General features: G+C 40.5%; 4 protein-coding genes and 1 long non-coding RNA gene across 7 annotated transcripts; 2 read left to right on the top strand and 3 right to left on the bottom strand.

The window, feature by feature from the left end:
* Positions 1 to 24: 24 nt before the first annotated feature.
* LOC124065956 (cytochrome c oxidase subunit 5B, mitochondrial) lies at positions 25 to 1535 on the bottom strand. Of its 2 annotated transcripts, XR_006844523.1 has the most exons (5): positions 1357 to 1535; positions 682 to 752; positions 507 to 606; positions 242 to 416; positions 25 to 171 (listed from the first exon to the last, which is right to left on the bottom strand). XR_006844523.1 is itself a non-coding variant. In XM_046401939.1 (4 exons), exons 1-4 carry the CDS (start codon positions 1457 to 1459, stop codon positions 304 to 306), a joined length of 387 nt encoding a protein of 128 aa, XP_046257895.1. In that variant the 5' UTR covers positions 1460 to 1535; the 3' UTR covers positions 194 to 303. The 2 variants fall into 2 exon arrangements, 1 of the variants encoding a protein (XP_046257895.1); XM_046401939.1 differs by lacking the exon at positions 25 to 171 and having other exon boundaries at positions 194 to 416.
* A 2495-nt stretch (positions 1536 to 4030) lies between these two features.
* dnajc12 (DnaJ (Hsp40) homolog, subfamily C, member 12) lies at positions 4031 to 7232 on the bottom strand. Its single transcript, XM_046401801.1, has 5 exons — positions 6884 to 7232; positions 6166 to 6244; positions 5677 to 5816; positions 5439 to 5583; positions 4031 to 4467 (listed from the first exon to the last, which is right to left on the bottom strand). The coding sequence occupies exons 1-5, from the start codon at positions 6959 to 6961 to the stop codon at positions 4385 to 4387; spliced, it is 525 nt and encodes a 174-aa protein (XP_046257757.1). The 5' UTR covers positions 6962 to 7232; the 3' UTR covers positions 4031 to 4384.
* A 445-nt stretch (positions 7233 to 7677) lies between these two features.
* sirt1 (sirtuin 1) lies at positions 7678 to 13225 on the top strand. 2 transcript variants are annotated; one of them, XM_046401798.1, is made up of 9 exons: positions 7678 to 8115; positions 8529 to 8651; positions 8804 to 9039; positions 9158 to 9310; positions 9448 to 9595; positions 9683 to 9762; positions 11047 to 11230; positions 11343 to 11867; positions 12170 to 13225. In XM_046401798.1, the coding sequence occupies exons 1-9, from the start codon at positions 7770 to 7772 to the stop codon at positions 12454 to 12456; spliced, it is 2082 nt and encodes a 693-aa protein (XP_046257754.1). In that variant the 5' UTR covers positions 7678 to 7769; the 3' UTR covers positions 12457 to 13225. The 2 variants fall into 2 exon arrangements, with proteins under 2 accessions (XP_046257754.1, XP_046257753.1); XM_046401797.1 differs by having other exon boundaries at positions 7680 to 8115; positions 12167 to 13225.
* On the bottom strand, positions 12568 to 14577 carry LOC124065902. The gene is made up of 2 exons (XR_006844507.1): positions 14440 to 14577; positions 12568 to 13847 (listed from the first exon to the last, which is right to left on the bottom strand). It is a non-coding gene; the product is annotated as an uncharacterized LOC124065902 (long non-coding RNA).
* cacul1 (CDK2 associated cullin domain 1) lies at positions 13980 to 18087 on the top strand. The gene is made up of 8 exons (XM_046401799.1): positions 13980 to 14619; positions 14820 to 14946; positions 15135 to 15237; positions 15323 to 15418; positions 15574 to 15676; positions 15866 to 15955; positions 16152 to 16290; positions 16389 to 18087. The coding sequence occupies exons 1-8, from the start codon at positions 14301 to 14303 to the stop codon at positions 16426 to 16428; spliced, it is 1017 nt and encodes a 338-aa protein (XP_046257755.1). The 5' UTR covers positions 13980 to 14300; the 3' UTR covers positions 16429 to 18087.
* The last annotated feature ends 152 nt before the right edge of the window (positions 18088 to 18239 follow it).

The raw sequence follows: 18239 nt of genomic DNA on the forward strand, positions 1-18239 counted from the left end.
CCTCAAGTGATATCAGTTTAGCTCTACTATGGATTGAAAACACCATCACAAAATTCTTTGTATGACATTGATAAAAGTGGTGCCACTGAAAGTTGCCCGGTTTAACGTAAATAATTTAACTTCCCCTTTGTTACAGCATAATGGATGGTGATGTTTTCCCTATTTAAAAATGTAACAACAGATCTCAAGCCAGTTCAGATCAGGTTTACATTTTAATGATAAACTACATTTTAAATGATATGCACACCCTGGAGTATATGGCCATTAAGGAAGCAAATAGCAATGCCTGTGTTAAATTTAGTTTCAGTGGGGGAGCTCATGGTGTTCCAGCTTATAGTAGGAACCACAGGAAGGACAGCGCTGGGCATCTCCCTCATGAAGCCAGAACCATACAATAGCAGTGTTGTCTTCCTCACCTGCAGAGAATTACATCATGGTTCACGTGGTTTGTAACGTACACATTAAAACAGGCCACTTGATTTTGCTTCTGAATAAACGTCACTTACAAATACAGCCCACCAGCCTCTTGGTTCCAATACATGGCACGATGTGAGGGTCCTCCTTGGTGCCAGCATAGCTCTTGGGCTTCAGCGTACTGTAGGGATCCTTTAATGCGAATTTAAAGAAAATTTGTGGATGTAATTTTTAAGCAGTGTATAGTAATGTGTGTAAGTAGACTACCTTTCCTTGTTTCAGGCCCTGCAGGATGCGTCGCTCCAGTCCAGTGGCCTGTTCCTCATTCGTTGGTATTCCTGAAAAATTAAATATCAGAGATGCAAATGATTCATCTTAGATTATACATCATTTTTAAAGTCCAATGGCCAGGCTGTGCTGTGTGCACACTCTTCATTCACCCTGTCAGTCTACTTGAATGCCAGTAAGACTGCACGTCCACACTGGACGCCACCCACACCAACCTGCTGCTGTCCCCTGTCAGGACACTGGCACCAAGGCGACACACGCCTGTCACAGGAGGTGGGTCTATCAGAGGCCAAATGACCTTCATTATTTGATTCAAGCGCTGCAGTCACCCTTTATTCGGACACAGTAACATGTCGTTGTTACAGAACATAAAGTGACCACAAACAATAATTACTGCGAAAATTATTACGTGTGAACATTCAATGTTATTTATCCTCTCTTTATACTAAAACAGAACTGGTAGCAAGCTAACGTTACATTACATGTGTCGTGTCTGATACAGTATTTTAGCCACTAAAGTGCGCATTGCCCTAGCAAAAATATTGCTATAATACACCCAGCTCCCTTACCTTTAAAGCCTTTGACACTTGCGCTTCTACAGTGGTCTGCGGACCTATCTTAGGATCTAGTTGTAGTTGTTGTAAACTTTCTTACCTTTCCCTGTGGCCATAGCACGGAGCAACGGTGTGGCCAGCACATTGTTCCTCAGCTTAAGTGTTGTTGTTGTAAAAGTTCGAAGAAGAAAACGTCCTGCCATTCTGGTTACGCTCTCATGTACCGAGAATGACCTGTCACAGCTATCAGATAAACTGAATCGACCCGACGGCCGTCTGAGTGACAGGTGGTCGAACCAATAAGAGCAGACTATTGTCTTCGCTGACCAATGAAACTGAGCCGAGGAGGCAGGAAGAACAGAGTGTAAACACTGGTGAAGCTCATGGTAAGCATGGTCTACCGTGAAAATCATGTACTTGACATTCAAATTGGCTCTGATAATTCGATTAAAATTTAAAACATCAGCTTCTATAACAATTTCTCCTCATAAATTAGTTTGGAGAAGATAATAGGCTACTACTGTACACCTGAAACCACTACCACTGAATTAGAAAACATCTGTTTATATTGCAACGTAAAAACCACTGCAAATTTTATACAAGAGATTGCAACAAGGAGAAAGTTGCAGAAAGACTACAAGGAAACGGGAGTCTAAAAGTCTAAAAGTCATGTGGTGGGATTGATGTCATTGCTCCTGTCCGCCAGGTGGAGGCGGTGTTGGACAAACAAACAGAACCGATGTGTGAGGGTTTTTTCATGGAAACGTGAAAATAAAGCAGCAGTGCTAAAGCTGTCGTAACGTATAAAGACGTTGTTGTTGACCGTGTGTGTTGTCACGGCTCTTTGCTGAGCAGCAGAAGGGGTGTAAAAAGACTGGGTCCCGCTGTATTACTCAGGCTGCACTACAGCGTCTATTCACAGGCGCGATCCCACTACTGAGCGGCACGGGGGCTTTGACCTGCTCCGTTTCCGACCTGGGCCGGTGCACCCCTCCTTAGACGACCTGGTGGTCCCGAGCTCCCTCAGGAGCACCATATCGATACCGAACTTAGTGCGGACACCCGATCGACATAGTCCGCTGCAGCCCAGAACTCCTGAGCTCAAACGGTCCGCCAGCCTCAGCCTCCCGGTAGCTTGGATTACAGGCGCGCGCCACCGCACCCGGCGAGAGTCATCTGTGCTTATAGGCCTTTTAGCTTGTATAAACGTGACGTCATCAACAAGCATGTCGCCATCTACCGACGAAAAACTGTAGCTACAGTGTTGTGTGCTGCACAGTTAACAGCTGTTTGAGGTGCATTCACTGGTAGGCAGCATAACATCCGAGTTTAGTTGAATGTATTTTGGACACATTCCTGTTCTTAACGTCAGTCTGCTCCTCATTACAGAGAACAAAACATTGATAATATGACCTTCATGTGTAGAAAGCGTGATGCATTACTACTGATTAAACTACACCAAACAATAAAACAATTAGTTCTGTATAATAGTTTAATTTTGACTTTCACTTCTGCAGATGCGTTTGTGACATTTTCCCTCTGGATGGCATGCACTGCAAAAGGTGTAGGGCAACTGTGGCAAAGAAGAGATGCTGGGAGGCAAAACAAAACATGAGGCATTGCTATACATGAATATGTTAGTAGTAAGATATACACCGATCACACGCAACATTAAAACCACCTATGTGACATTTTGCAAGACCCCCTTGTGCTGCCAAAATAGCTCTGACCCTACTGGGAGGAACACAGGACCTCAGCACAGGAATGTTGGATCCTCTGGGTCCTGTGCGTTGAGGGTGGGGCCTCCAGGTGGGAGGGTGGATTCATCTTATCCCAGTGATTCTCAGTCAGGGAATCATATGATTAATGTTATTCACTTCAACTGCCGATCAGTGTATAGCAGCTACTAATCTGTCAAAAGACATTTGTTGTGTCGGAGCATATGTAAAATTTAAATCAATCTTGTTATAATATTTTTTTTTTTTTTTTTTTTTACAAATTGTTTTTACAAATACTGTTAATGTGATCAGGCTTCCTCTTCTTCTAAAAACAAAAGGTTCCTTAGAGATCCATATAAGAAGGGTTCTCTTCTTTGGCTATAGGAGGTTTCTGTTAAGCAGTAAGTATCGAAGGACAGAGGCACAGTGAGGAAACAGTACAGATGGCACTTTAAAAAATAAGTACACTTCTATTGTCATTATCAGTGTTTTGCATTGTATCAATTTATACTGACTACAGATTAACTTCAAATCAGGCTATGAGTTGGAAAATGTACTTCAGATCAAGACATTAAAAAGCTGAACCAGAATTTAACCTTCATACAGATAAGCTTATGTGAGAAAACATATCAGTTGTCTTTGATCAATATTTAGATCTGAACTACTTTCTTCTCATTATATCTTTTACATATATTGTTTTTGTATTTGCCCTCCTTATGGTTCGTCGTTTTTGATAGCGTCCTGTTACCTTGCTCAATCCTGATCTTGTGATCATGAATAACATGGATGGCTAAATATAATAGACCGACATTAAAAGTGAAGACCCGATTTAAATTGCAGGTAGGATAGAAGGTAATGAAAGCTGTAAGTAATGAAGGCTGAAAATGATGATCATTTTACTTATGAGGACTTATCTATATGTAAAGCAAGCATCACTGTAGGTGTAATGATGCCACACAAATGTTTGACTGTAACTAACTGAATGTCTTGATTTCAGTTTTAAGGACACTGATGTCGAAGACGTTAAATAACACAAAAGCAAAATAATGTTCATGATGTGTTTCAGGTTTTTTTTTAATATTATGAACTTGACAGTAACACAAAGTGACACAATTCAGCATTAGGAAGGCCCATATCTCCATGTTGTGCTAGTGAACATAATTGAAAAAAAGCAAGACTAATGACGAAATATCTCCTTCACATAATCTGATAAGAAACGGTCTAATGTCTGTTGGACAAATATTTCACACTTGCTACAAACACATTTAGAGTTCACAATTTCCAGTTTACGCAAGAAGCTTAGAGGAGGTGCAACCAGATCACTTTCACAAAAACTGACGCCACAGTTAACAAGGACAGCAGCAAGACACTGAACACGAACATTTAAGTAAAATTAAACTGTTAATATGTTTATATTTCATAATTCCTAAACCTCTGCAGTAGGCTGGATGGTGAGTCAGCAGCCCAACGGAAACGGCGATGGCAGTAATCACCTAAGGGAAGATAAAGTCTGTTAATTTCGTAGCATTTATCACTGTATAAACAATAGATAGTCACAAATAATTAACGAGATAGATACAGGTCAATATAATATAATATATCATATCATATCATTCACAAAGAAGAGATATATCAGGTAATTAATGTTGTAAGAACAATAACAGCAACGATAATAATAATACTGTGATAAAAAAATCTCTCATGAAACCATCTGTTATTTTTTTACCACAACAGGTTCACATTTCAGCCCATTTACAAGGTCATTTAATAATATTTTAATAAAAGACTTAAATCATTATATTATTCCATGGTCAAATTGATTTTGTCTAGACAGGCAACATAACAGTGCAATTTATTGATGGATCATCTTTACACATGCTCAGAGAGGGATGGCAAAAGGAGCAGCCACAGTGAACTTGTTAGATGAAGAGGTGCCGGTAACATACTGAAAATATGTAAATGAAACTTGTCATTTGTGCAGGTGGTCTGCTTGGCGTTTCCTTCTAGCCATACAGTACGGAATGACCAGATAACTACTAACAGAAAATATGAATAAATGTGTGACACATAGTATGTCCTTATGCACTGAACAGAAAAGATGATCTTTTGTCCAATTCCCAAACTTAAGCTGTCTTGAAGTGAAAAACACAACACCTCACAAAGAAGGGAGTTGGCACACAGCGCTTTTAACATGAAAGTCTCCCCTTCTTTAATATTCAGTGGCACTAATTTACCAGCACAGGGGCACTTCAGCAGTCTTTCCTCTACTCACCCTGAGTGTTCCCCTGAGCACCATATTTCTGGTGCGAAATTTGGGGGAAAATATAACCTAACTACGTGAATGGTGAGGTTATATTTTTTGAATGCTAAAGGCACTTGTGAAAAAACAGGATTACTTATTCGCATCACATAATAAGAGAAATTGGGTCTCCGTTGCTTGGAGATCATACTGAAATTTGCTTACCCGAGGATGGCCTGTCATCATTTGAAGGGACCATTGGAGCTTCTTGCTCATCATGACGGCCCTCTGCTTGGGAAGTGACTGGAATTTCTGTTTTTGAGGCCTCCAACATCGGTTCCTTCTTATTTCTCACAGCCCAGTGCATTGACTGCAAACAGATATGCCAACTATAATACCAGGCTTACTAAATTATACAGATAACACAACATACAACTCTAACCAAGGTAAAGACATTACATACTGTTTTTACAGAGTCATTCAAGGCTTGCCAGTCATGAAATGGAATAGTAACTCCACTTCTTTTCCAAAGATCATAGTTTTTTCTTTTGGTTTCACTGCACAAAACTTCTTTGGCTTCCTGCAGCTTTTGGAAATCTGCCACTGCCAAGAAGAGAGAAAAGATCAGGATCTAAGATGGAACATCACGCTCACCTAATTAGCATTAATTAAATACACTCTACTTTGCATACACTTGTAAGCAGCTTCCCATTAACATAATTTCCTTTGAAGTAGACATCAGAAAGAGACATTAACTGTTTGTGAGATAAGTCAGAAAACTTAACTGTAATGGCAAAAACATCACCAAAATAGGAAACAAAAATTTAAAAAGTTGTGCTCACCTTGACTTCAAACCACAATTCTGGCTCATTAGCATTTCGTTGATCACATTCTTTTTATTTGTCACTGATTGAAAATTCCTGTTTAACATAGACTATAGGTGTCTATCTACCTGCTGTTGGGTTGTCCAGGTGTTTGTCGGGGTGACATGCCAGGGCTCGGATCTTGTATTCATTTAGAATCTGGTCAGTCTGCAAGGTAAAAGATTAAATGAATAAGAATATTGAAATTGAAATATTTGAAATTCAGGAATTAGTCACTTATTTTATTTTGAAGAGGCGTTACTCGTTATGGTAAACCATTTTCAAATCTATGAGGCCACAAAACAAATGAAACACCATACTTACATACATGTAACATGTAATGTGTAAGGGGAATACAAACAGCGATTCTGTGAACCTGACTTAGCCTATTTTACGCTATCTTGAAAACTAATATCGATCGCTTTTGAGGCCTTCAAACGCATTCCCATCACAAATGTTGTACTGTTAATGATGATCAAATTATTGTGCTGTATCGTATTAACCTCAAGTGTGGACACGTTAAAGAATGAATTATTGAAGGACAACTACTGCAGCAGCAGACGCAGGGTGACGCAGGACCAGTTCCTCTGACATGCTGGAGCATCAACAGGTCTGTCGGTTCAGACTAACCTCTGGAGCATAATCAGTCAGTGTTTGGGTTGGACAGTTTACAGACTGATGATCGTTGCCGCACAGCATTTCATGTTGGGCTGTCTTATATTTCTTAACTTGTTTCTGTACAAACAACCTTTAGGATATGTCAATCAGCAAATAGACTGTTCCTTAAACGCACTGGTCAGAACTTACCGACGATAGTTCGTCACATCCTAATAACCCGTAATAATCCTCCAAATCCTCTGGTTTGCAGTTCAAAACAGCCTCCATAAAAATCTGTTATGAGACGTGTATAGTTTCTTGTAACGGAGCAAGCTTAAATATCTGCGATCCTGGATCGCAGCTACTGGGTTCAGCAGTCGCCGATGGGTTCCCCTCGCTGCCGCTGTGGCTCACTCTCTGATAATACTCTCAAAGTTTATCCTGTTGTTATTCTGTCTGTTAGCTTAAGGTAACCATCAAGAACTGCGAAATCGTTAAAACTGTCAGGGGAGATCTCTCCTGACTTTAGGTGAAAAGCCAGCGGATCCTTTCTCATCATATGACGTGTGCTGCATTCATGTGTCTAATAAAGTTCCGGCTCAGCTCGAAATTTGGAGTATTCTCGTGGGCATTAAATAAATGCAAATTCAGTATTTATTAAGCATAATCAATAATTATATGATAAAATTATGTTTTCTTTGTGACTTCGGTACATATCCTGAGGCATATGTGGCAAAGTAAAAATGATAAATTTACAGGAGCTGTGTAGTTGTGGTCATGATTAAAATTTCAACGTCTATGTGCAGTAGAGAAATTCTAAAAGATATTTATTGACAGAGCTCATACGCTGTTATCGACAGCGTTGATGCCTGTATTTCATTCAAATCTGTGTGCAGTCATTAATTAGATTTTCCATTTTCTCAAAATTGATCTGACCGTATTTGAATGCAGCAATATGTTGTTATGGTTTTATGTCATCGACGTAAAAAGGGGACGTTCCAGCCGTGACTACTGGTGGAGAACGAGTCACGTGCTCTATGCAAATGAGCCAGCTGTCCGAGAGGAAGGCTCTGCTCAGCGGCTCTGCGGGCTGAAGATGGCGGACGGAGAGAGCAGTCTCGGAACGGCCTTTTCAGGCGCCTCCGATATGGAAGAACCTGCCGCGAAAAGGTCGAAAATCAGTCCGTTAACCAACTACGGATTCAAAGTCTCCAAAGCAGATCAAATATCATGTGCCCCTGGGGCTACCGAAAGCTGGGAGGCGGTCGTGAATTGTGCGCAGCCAGCGGAGAAGGAAGCAAAGCCGGTGATGGCGGTAGAGCAGGCCCCAGCAGCGCTAGGCGGAGACAACAATGGACTGGGAATGCTGGTCTCCGAGCCGCTCAAACCATTTGTGAAACTAGACGGCAGCGCTGTACTTGGGACAACTGAGGAGGGAGCTGGTACGAAAACAGGCGGGCATTTAACAAAGCTTAATATATTAACGCGACTCGTAGTGAGTGAGCAGTGCTTTAACTACTTACCCGGCGAGTTTGAAAAAGAGGATAAGTTTAAGTTAGTCACCTAACCTTAAACACAGCAAAGATGTGTGGGTGTTGAGCGGCGTGTACTTTGAAACAGCAGCTTTAACTTTTCTTTAGTTAAGGCTAAAAAGTAAATAGAAAACTCTGACATCTTGTGGAGATTTAACGTTGAATCGCAACCGACCTTTGCAGTTTTCTAGTCGGTTTACATCTTTTAAACCACTAATGTTCACTGAAGATAGCGTTCCCACGTTTGTTGTCATGTCAACTTGCTTGTAACTGATCATCTCTCTAGCTTTATTTGTTTATTGTACAAACTCCTCTGTTCTCAGATTTTCTTGGACATGACGATCTCCCGTCCAACGGTCTGGCTGTCACACCGGACCACATCAACGAAGAAGATGACAGGTCGTCGCATGCAAGCTCCAGCGACTGGACCCCTCAACCGCAAATAGGTGACTAAGTGAATTTCAGTTTCATTTGGCCAAAGCTTGCCCGTGCAGCTTTTGTTTCTCCCCAGATACAGTGTATTTAGTAAGTGAGAAACAGTTATGCCGCAAATATTTTTAAAATACAAGTCATGCTGAGGTGTTGCATTCTTGGACAGGTTCCTACAGTTTCATCCAGCAGCACATCCGAGAGACCGATCCAAGGACCATTCTGAGGGATTTGCTGCCTGAGACTGTGCTCCCGCCCGATTTAGATGACATGACATTGTGGCAGATCATCATCAACATTTCAGAACCTCCAAAAAGAAAGAAGCGGAAGGATATCAACACCTTAGAGGACGTGGTCAGGCTACTCCATGAAAGCAAAAGGATACTTGTGCTGACTGGTGCTGGGGTATGCATATACAGTAGTGTTATACAGAGGTACTATTTGAATTAACACATGTTTGAGTGAATGCAGTGTACCAGTGTTCATGCTATTAAGTCAGAATGCTTGTATGCTTCTCTTGTAGGTGTCAGTTTCATGTGGAATACCAGACTTTCGCTCCAGAGATGGAATTTATGCACGTCTTGCTGTAGATTTTCCCGATCTTCCAGACCCTCAAGCTATGTTTGACATTGAATACTTCAGACGGGACCCAAGACCCTTTTTCAAGTTTGCTAAGGTTTGTCCACTTGCTTCTGTGCAAATCACAGAAGTTTTCCAGATGAAGGGTACAGGGAAGTCACAACAGAGTGATGTGTACGATTATACCAAGCTTCATATTTAGTCTGCAAGTGTTGAATGCATCCTCTGTTGCAGGAGATCTACCCCGGTCAGTTCCAGCCTTCACCTTGTCACAAATTCATATCTATGCTGGATAAGCAAGGGAAGCTGCTACGCAATTACACGCAAAACATTGATACATTAGAACAAGTGGCTGGAGTTCAGCGGATTATACAATGTCATGGTAAGTGATACAGCTAGTAGATGGTTCTTGCTTGTTTTATATATTTCTGTCTCCGGTGTTGAGGTCATTAATACCTTTTTATTTCAGGTTCATTTGCCACTGCATCCTGTCTCGTCTGTAAACACAAAGTGGATTGTGAGGCTATAAGGGAAGACATCTTTAACCAGGTATTTATTTGTTACAAACTGATCCAAGATAACGTATTTACATGCTCTCTTGGACAGTGAATTTCACTGACATATTTCTCATGGCTCCTGCAGCCTATTACATACACTTCTGTATGTATTATAATGCAGCAATGTAAATTAATATGTACAATAAATTTTGTTGTTCGACTGTGGCAATATTCACACTTTCATTGATAATGCACAAAAATAATCCTTGACAAATCTTGTGTATGTTGTACACTTTGTGTTAGCACTGCTTCCAAAACTTAAACAGTGCAGAGCCATTGGGGGGTGGTGCAAACGGGACCAGGAGGAGCAAGTTGGGATAGAAACTTAATGATAAATTGATTCTTTTCACAGTGAAGATTTTGACTCAACACGGGTGTAACAAATTCATTACAGGACTTAAATGCAAGGGTTTGCTGTTTGTTTTTCATGCATGATAGTAAATGAAGAATCTTTGGGTTTTAGGCTGTTAGTTTGACAAAAGAAGTGATGTAAAGATTTCACCCTGGACCTTGGGAGATAAGTTGTTTTTGACATTTTATTGTGTAAACAACGGATTAAATAATCATGAAAATAATGTGCAAATTAATCCACAATGACAGTTATCATTAGAGGCAACCCCTCTGTCTGTGAGTATTACTGTCTCAGGTCAGATAAAATTTCGGTCATTTTTCAACAATGAGAGCAGCAACTCCTACGATCCCATACTACTTCACAAAGTCATCAAACTACGCCTTTTGTTTTTGTTGTTTGATCGAGGTACCCCATAGTTTCAGAAATTACGTGCTGTGCATTTAAAACCTTGTGATTGGATACATCTGCCTCTGTCAGTAATCCTATGTTGTTGTGGTAAAGTACTAATTGCAGTGGAAAGTTGCTGCAATCTGTTCATTCTCATTTACAGTATGTTAATGAGAATTGCCCATATATAGCAGGTTCATTCATCCAGAGTAGCAGCAGGATATATCCAAAATCTTTTGCATCCATTGCATTCCAAACTATTTGCTTAACTAGGTACCGCTAGGGGAGAAGAAGAGAAATGAGTACCCTTTTATTTGTTTTGTAATTTGGGTGTTTTCTATGTCATGAATATGTTTAAAATGTTCATGTACTGCACATCTTTCCCCCAAAATGTTGCACCATCTGTCAGTGTATGACAGTAAGTCAGGGGTGGTACAGCTTTGAGGACGTTGGCTAGTAATGTTGATGTTACAGAAAAACAACCCCTACCCAGATGTGACTCAGCTAATATGTTTCTAAAATAAATTTGTCCTGCAGGTTGTTCCTCGTTGTTCACGGTGTCCAGACATTCCCTTGGCAATCATGAAACCTGACATTGTCTTCTTTGGGGAGAATCTTCCAGAAATGTTCCACAGAGCCATGAAACAGGATAAAGATGAGGTGGACCTCTTGATTGTCATTGGTTCTTCACTTAAAGTCCGACCAGTTGCCCTCATCCCAAGTATGATGTGGTTTTTTTTCTGTAAGATGTATGCAGCAATCATTATGTTTTATATTGTGCTTGCAGTAATAACAGTAACAATACTCACTCGTTTTATCTTCGTCCCATTCAGATTCCGTTCCTCATGAAGTGCCTCAGGTCCTGATCAATAGGGAGCAGCTGCCTCACCTGAACTTTGATGTGGAGCTACTTGGGGACTGTGATGTGATCATCAACGAGCTCTGTCATCGGTTGGGTGGAGACTTTGAGCAGCTCTGCTACAACACTGTAAGACTCACTGAGATCACAGAGAAACCCCCTCGGTTACCGGAGCAGCCACCAAGTGAGGCCTTGCCTGCTTCCAGCGATGGAGCTCAGGAGGAGCAGAAGCAGCACAGTACAGACTCAGTATCTAAGCCTTCAGAGGAGACAGAAAGTCAGAATGTCACAGAGACTGCTGGTAATGTTACACCTCCAGAGCCTTGTCCAAATGCTCAGTATCCCAGTGAAGAGACAGCTGAGCCTTCAGAGTACTCTGCAGAAGATGCACCAAAAGAGGAGGCAGCTGAAGTAAAGAGCCAAACCTCCAACCTTGAATTTCGTAGACGATGCTGGATGAGCCGAATCAACAGAAGTCCAATCAGCAAACGCCTTGAGTGTAAGCTTTAGACCATGGTAGAGAGCACAACATTGTTTTGAACACTAGAATTAACAAATACAGTTTGATGTATTTGAAAATGAGACATGGGTGTGTTTAAACACAGGCGCTAACCCATTCATCTCATTAATTAAAGCTCTCCTCAACCTCCTTTTTCCCTCATAAAGCAGGCAGATACATACCACTCTAAATAATTATAAATACCAGAGACATCAGGTACAAGCGTATAAATAGACAATGATGGATTTTCTCCAGGTATTGATTTCAACATTGTAAATTGTTTTTATTGTTTCCCACAGCAGGCCAGTACCTGTTTCAAGCACCAAATCACTATATCTTCCATGGGGCTGAGGTTTACTCTGACTCTGAAGATGACACGTCGAGCTCCTGCGGCAGTGACAGTGACGAGTCTGAATGCAGCGCAGATGGAATGGAGGAAGAGAGCGAGCCAGAGGAAGCCAGCGCTCTGGCAGTGGATGGAGAGACATGCCTCAGAGACGCAGTACAACACACATTAGCCAATGACCCCACATCAAGTGTGCAGACAGACCATACTTCTGAAAAGACTCAGAACACCACAAACCTTTAAATGTAAAGTACCCAGTCGACAAAGCACTAATTGTCTTTTTTTATATATGTATGTTTGGTATATTTTTGACTCATCAACCTTACTATTATTTTTTCATAAAGTTGAAACTGCGTGACAACTTTGTGTGAATATGCAGCAAGTTTTTGTCTTTCTTTTTTTTTTTATTTTGCCTTGCCCAATTTGGTCACATGCATCATGTCTGAAACCTCATACTGTATGCTACTTACTAAATAGAATGCAATAGTTTTTTTTAAGGATTTGTTTCCATGTGCTCATCTCCTTTTGCATTCACAATTTTAGAAATGTAGCTTATGCTCACATCTCCTGCAGCGTACCATGAATGCAACACTAGATTGAGCTTTAATTTGTAAATTGCAGTCTTTACAAGCAAAGACAACAAATGTCTCAGTCCATAGTGTGATGTCAGCTGTGTCTTAATGATGTGTTTAGAGATGGTTCATGTTACCATTGGGGAAACTTGTAAGCCTTCTGCCTGCTAAATAGTGGGTACTGTGAGTTTCAGACACAAACATAAATCTTCAGATAGTTTACTTGAACACATTGTCTAACTTGCAATATAAAAAGTTCATTATATAAAGTTCAGCTTTGCCCTTTCATGAGGGTAAATGCTTGAAATAAGGAACCGTACTTTTTAATTTTAGACCAAAGAACACTTGATCAACACGCTCCTATGTTGTCATAAGCTTTGTATGTTTAACCTGTCATTTGAATCTTGGAAAAAATATAACTATTGACAAGGTGTTCCTTCTGACATGTGGCAGCTACTTTTTATGGTCAAGCTTCTTATTTTTATACTCTGATGTCAGACATATTCATCAAAGAAGATAGAAGATAGTTTTTCTCTGTACAACGTTATACTGAGTTGTCATATTATGCCGTAGGAATATGTTCAATGAATTAACATTGAAAAATGGCACTTTTCTTTGATAAATGATCAGTTTTGTTGCCCGTGTCACTTTTCATAGAATATCTAAAGGTAAAATGGTTTCAACTATTATACAGAGGAGTCTGCTGCCTGTAAAGATTAAGTGTTGGAAGATGGACATATTTTAGCCACTGTGTTGCATCAATGTCTACACCAACGTAATTTACATTCTATTTCCAAGGTAGTTTTGTTTACAGTTTAAGGAAAATATGAAATATGTTTTTTTTACATCATTAAACTTATCTCTTCTGGGCTTCTCAGTAAAAAAACAAAATAATGAACAACACTGACCACTCATTCTTGTTATTCAATGCATAGTCCAGTTCATGTGAGTACCCTCAATGTGATGGTGGAGCTATGAATAGTGCGCCACCAAGCGCCTCTGAGCTCAACATCATAGTTCCTCGTTTCATTTTACAGGGTTGTATCTGGATTGGGAGGGTTTCTGCAAGAGACAAGTGAGTTTTTTTGATACATTGTTATAATCTAAAATAGTGTAACAGCAAAAAAGGGAAAAGTAAAGCACGGAATGTTATTGCTCGGAGTTTCTTATTCGCGCACGCGCAGTGAAGCATATAAGGTTTCTATCGTAAATGTCGTATTAAGCTGGTCAGTCTGTTGACATTTTATTAATAGTCTTTGGACAACTCTACATCGTCATGTTGAATATGATGTCCATAAATGAGGTCTAGGAATTTGCTTTGTTCAGTCAAAGTCTTTGGAACTACATTTCCCTGTTTTCTCTCGGCTGTCCGGTGATACGACATGTCGTAAAATTCAGCTAACAACAGCAAAACCGAGATGGACACTACGAGAGGCGCTTGACAGTTTCTACCTTTGCCTTACTTTGTTATCTGAAATGTTAATGTAGTGTACACATACAGTAACGTTTATAAAAATGGAGGCCATGGAAGATGACAGTTTGAGCATAAAAGACGACCATAACCACAATTATTGTGCGAGCAGCAGCAAAGTCCGAACGTATCTGAGAAGCCAGCTGTCGGATGCAACGGCGATTCCCCAGTCCGTCTGCCTACCGGTGCCGGGAGAAGAACCGGGGACGCGACGAAGGAAAGTGCGGTCCAGCAGCTCTGGAAGGTCAAAGTTGATGGACTCGGATTCTGGCAGCGAGAGCAGCGAAGTCAGTGAGACCGACTGTACTGCTCCGCCAGCCGCTGTCGAGGGAAAATACACCCTCGATTCTACGTCCAAGTTCCGTAAGTTCACTTAAAGGAAGCAGTGCGAAAGCAGGGCCTGATATTTTGTGGTCACGGCGGCTGCAATAACGTGCGAAGACTGCTGCTCTCGATGGCAGCCAAACAGTCGTCTGTTGATCTGTTATGAGGTGTTAACTATAATTAAGTATGTAAGACAACACGCCATTTCGTATCTGACTAGTCCACTTCTATTCACTCAGTTCTGAATGCAATGGCTGTTGAAGACTACCGAAAAAACCACTGGCCAAACCTAGAGAAGGCAATTGATCGTCTCCTGATTCAAAATCCCACCGACCACATCTCTGTTTCCTATGCACAGATATACAGGTAAGACAATACAGACAAATGGCTGTTGAAAATAACAATAATTTAAAAAAAACCCAAAACATACCATTGAGCCTGGACAAATTTGTCTACAGTATTAATTTATCTTGCCTTAAGGAGCCCCAAAGTTGCCTTGTGCATCACCCATAATCTTAACTCGAAATGTCTCTCTCTTGATTGTGTTTTCCTAGTTATGTCTACAAGTGTGTTTGTCAGCAACACTCTGAGCTGCTCTACAATGATTTGACATTAAAAATAACAAGTCATTTGCAGCAGGTTTCTGCACATCTACAAGTAAGCAAATCCAAATACAAGAGGAAGCTTATAAACAGCACATACAGAAACTGTAAAGCTGACCGACACCTGTATTGTTTTCCAGGCCAGCCCACCTGAGAACTTCATTGAGAATTTCAACAATGCCCTGACGCAGTACACAGCATCTCTTCAATGCATAGTTCCTGTGTTTATGTACTTGGTAGGCATCTTTTTCATAATTTTCTTTTTTGTGAAATATCTGCTACTGCATGGTTTCGGGCACATCCTGTGCAACCAACTATGGCCTTGGGGTAGGGTGTCACTCATATTCAGCTTCATGCAGGCTTCTCCATGTTTTATTTTGAATGTTTTCAGAACAAGTTCTACATCGAGTCAAAACTGAACAGAGACTTGAGAGAAGATCTGATGAAGCTGTTTGCTGATCATGTTGCAGAGAATCATGTGAACACACTGATGCGTGAGTGTTTTAGTTCATATGAAGCCCTGATGCACGTTACGACATTTGAAAATTGTGTCTCTGCTTGTAATTGTGAACCTGCAAAATTTGTCACCTACACTTGGTTAAAATAATTCCTCCTTTGCCCAGGGCAGATTGCTGTCAGGGTTTTAGATTTAGGCTGTGTGATTTGTTTTTTTTCTTATACAGCTCTACTCATCAATGCTCATTCCATGCCCTTTCAAGTCCAGCCATCCACGATGGCTGGTGTGGTTAAAGGCCTCTACAGCCTCCGACCAGGTGAGCTGTGCTGCTCTTACCTGTTCTTCTGCTGCCAGAAAAGCTCCTCTATGTATTATCTGTTTTAAAGCCATTTAAGAGCTTCATTGCTGCAAGCTAATAAAAACTGCCGATACAGCAAATGCAACAGTTAGTTTAGCGGCATTCAGCTTAAGCTGCACTAAATGTGTCATCCATTTTTGCTTTTTTCTTTAAGAATGGGCCCAGTTGGCCCCAGCTCTCTTCTCTGGGTTTATTCCTCAAATCAACCCACCTGCTCTGGAGTCTATGTTGGCTGACTACGCCGCTCATGACCAGAAGCTACAAATGGAGCTCTCCATGAACGGCTTTCCACGGTCAGTCTTCGGAGACCTCAGTCACAGTGTCAGTGTCAACGCTGATTTGCATTGCTTTTAATTTTAAATCGCTCATGTGATGTGGTTTTATTTTCCAGAGGTGACCAGTCTCGCAAACGGGCCAGCGATGACTCCTGATGGCAGAGCCGACATTGCCATACTCATTGCAGAACTGTTACTCTGCCTCCCACATCTTTATCACAAGTTGGCTTACTGCACTAGGCACAGTGTAGACAGTGTGTCAGTTTCATCTCCCTCAACTCAAGGTCACAAAACACTGTGAACAACTACAACAACCTGATGTTGGGCATAAGCTTAATCTCACTGCACTAAAAAAAAAAAGCACACAGACTTCCATTATGGTGTATTTCCGCGCGGTTATGATGCATCAGTATTTGTGGGATACAGCTGTGTGCACTGAGATGGTTTTCTTCACGTTGTCCTCCTTTAAAGAGTGCCTTCATGGTGTCTGTTCAGGTCGGATATCCTACCGAGCGATAGGCTTACGATGGCAGTGTCATTCCTAACCTTTAACATGGAAGTGTCTTTTTTGATAGACTGGGCTAATCAAGACTTTCTATTGCTGCTAATATTACTGTCCGTGTGATGTTACTACAAATGCCTCAGCTTCACCCACTGTGTCTGTAACTGAGCGACTTTACTCAACACAAGTGAGTGTGGTAAGAAATGAGAACAAGGGGAACTGAGTAATTGACCTCGACTTTGATTCTCTTCATGTTGCCTTTACTGTGTTGGTAAACCGGATTGTATTTTCCTGTTACGCCAAAGAGGATTTGCAGTACTTGTTTTTTGTTTTGTTTTGTTTTTTTAATGACTACATAACGCATTATATTCAAGATGACGTTGTTAATGTTGTATCCTGTCTTAAGTCACTGAGCCATTTTATTTTTTGTACTGACAAGTTATGAATTTTAGTTGACCCGTTTGTTAATCCTGAGTCAAATTCTAACTTTAAATATCACTTGCTTGTAAGATTTGGCAGGGATTGCCATGTAGGACATTACACTTTATGCCAGAAAGCTTAGACAGCCACACAGTGTTGTTTGATTTTTGATTTTTTTGATCTCTTAATAATACTTCAGTTTGTTTGACATTTTACATGAATCATCCCTAAATTGTAAATATTTCAACTCTGATGCTGTGTGGATTTTATGAAACAAATGATATGCAAATATTGTTTGGCCCAAGTCTGGATTACTTGTGCATTAAAGATTCCTAACATGTATAGCCTGTTCATCATGTAAATGTTTTTTGTCGTAGCATAGTCAGTGTACATTAGCTTTTGTCATAGATGCATTTCAGTTAAATGGTTCACTTGAACACGAGTATTTGATACAAGGTCTTACACTGTTTTAAGTACAGATAGATGCTCAGGCTTGCTTTTTGTTTCCATCTGTGGGTCTTGGAAATGGTTCTCACTGTCTTTCAAATAAACTAGTTTCATTAATCATGGGACAGAAAGGATTTTGTTTGTCGCTATTCAAGTTTTCTATCTAGGTCTGAAATGTTGTTTTCTTCAGAAAGTAGGCATTATAATAAATCAACAATACGGAAGAAAATCAGTCACTGCAGATGCCAAAGACTAAATGTACTGTGTTAGTTTGCTGAGATTATGTCAATTTTCTCTAAAAAGCTGCAAAACTATCCATGTTAAAACAACTGGACCACTGTGAGTAAAAGTTCACTTGGCTCAAATGCTGTTTGAGAAATGTTTGCAAAGAAAACGTTTTGGTTTTTTTTGTTTTTTTCAAAAAAACAATAAAATTCTTGAATCCAGTCACACCACCTTCATTTCTTACATTGTATCCCACGCAACATCAGTGCTTGCAAATCAATTACTGCTGTTAATCCTCTGCGTTAACATCAGTGTGTGAGAGGCTAAACGAAGACCTTCTAATTCTGTAGGATGGAGGTTTCTGACGGACCAC

Source organism: Scatophagus argus, chromosome 10, assembly GCF_020382885.2.
Source record: "Scatophagus argus isolate fScaArg1 chromosome 10, fScaArg1.pri, whole genome shotgun sequence".
Taxonomy (NCBI): domain Eukaryota; kingdom Metazoa; phylum Chordata; class Actinopteri; family Scatophagidae; genus Scatophagus; species Scatophagus argus.

Excerpts from the sequence above, each read along its gene's own strand:
- LOC124065956 (XM_046401939.1), bottom strand. The coding sequence starts at position 1,459 with ATGGCAGGACGTTTTCTTCTTCGAACTTTTACAACAACAACACTTAAG. Across the intron at positions 753-1,356 it reads TGCTATGGCCACAGGGAAAG|GAATACCAACGAATGAGGAA; the intron begins GTAAGAAAGTTT and ends TTAATTTTTCAG. Across the intron at positions 417-506 it reads GAGGCTGGTGGGCTGTATTT|GTGAGGAAGACAACACTGCT; the intron begins GTAAGTGACGTT and ends AATTCTCTGCAG.
- dnajc12 (XM_046401801.1), bottom strand. The coding sequence starts at position 6,961 with ATGGAGGCTGTTTTGAACTGCAAACCAGAGGATTTGGAGGATTATTAC. Across the intron at positions 6,245-6,883 it reads GATGTGACGAACTATCGTCG|ACTGACCAGATTCTAAATGA; the intron begins GTAAGTTCTGAC and ends TTTACCTTGCAG. Across the intron at positions 4,468-5,438 it reads TGATGACAGGCCATCCTCGG|GTGATTACTGCCATCGCCGT; the intron begins GTAAGCAAATTT and ends ATCTTCCCTTAG.
- sirt1 (XM_046401797.1), top strand. The coding sequence starts at position 7,770 with ATGGCGGACGGAGAGAGCAGTCTCGGAACGGCCTTTTCAGGCGCCTCC. Across the intron at positions 9,040-9,157 it reads TTGTGCTGACTGGTGCTGGG|GTGTCAGTTTCATGTGGAAT; the intron begins GTATGCATATAC and ends CTTCTCTTGTAG. Across the intron at positions 9,311-9,447 it reads CCTTTTTCAAGTTTGCTAAG|GAGATCTACCCCGGTCAGTT; the intron begins GTTTGTCCACTT and ends CCTCTGTTGCAG.
- cacul1 (XM_046401799.1), top strand. The coding sequence starts at position 14,301 with ATGGAGGCCATGGAAGATGACAGTTTGAGCATAAAAGACGACCATAAC. Across the intron at positions 14,620-14,819 it reads CGATTCTACGTCCAAGTTCC|TTCTGAATGCAATGGCTGTT; the intron begins GTAAGTTCACTT and ends CTATTCACTCAG. Across the intron at positions 15,238-15,322 it reads AGGTTTCTGCACATCTACAA|GCCAGCCCACCTGAGAACTT; the intron begins GTAAGCAAATCC and ends ATTGTTTTCCAG.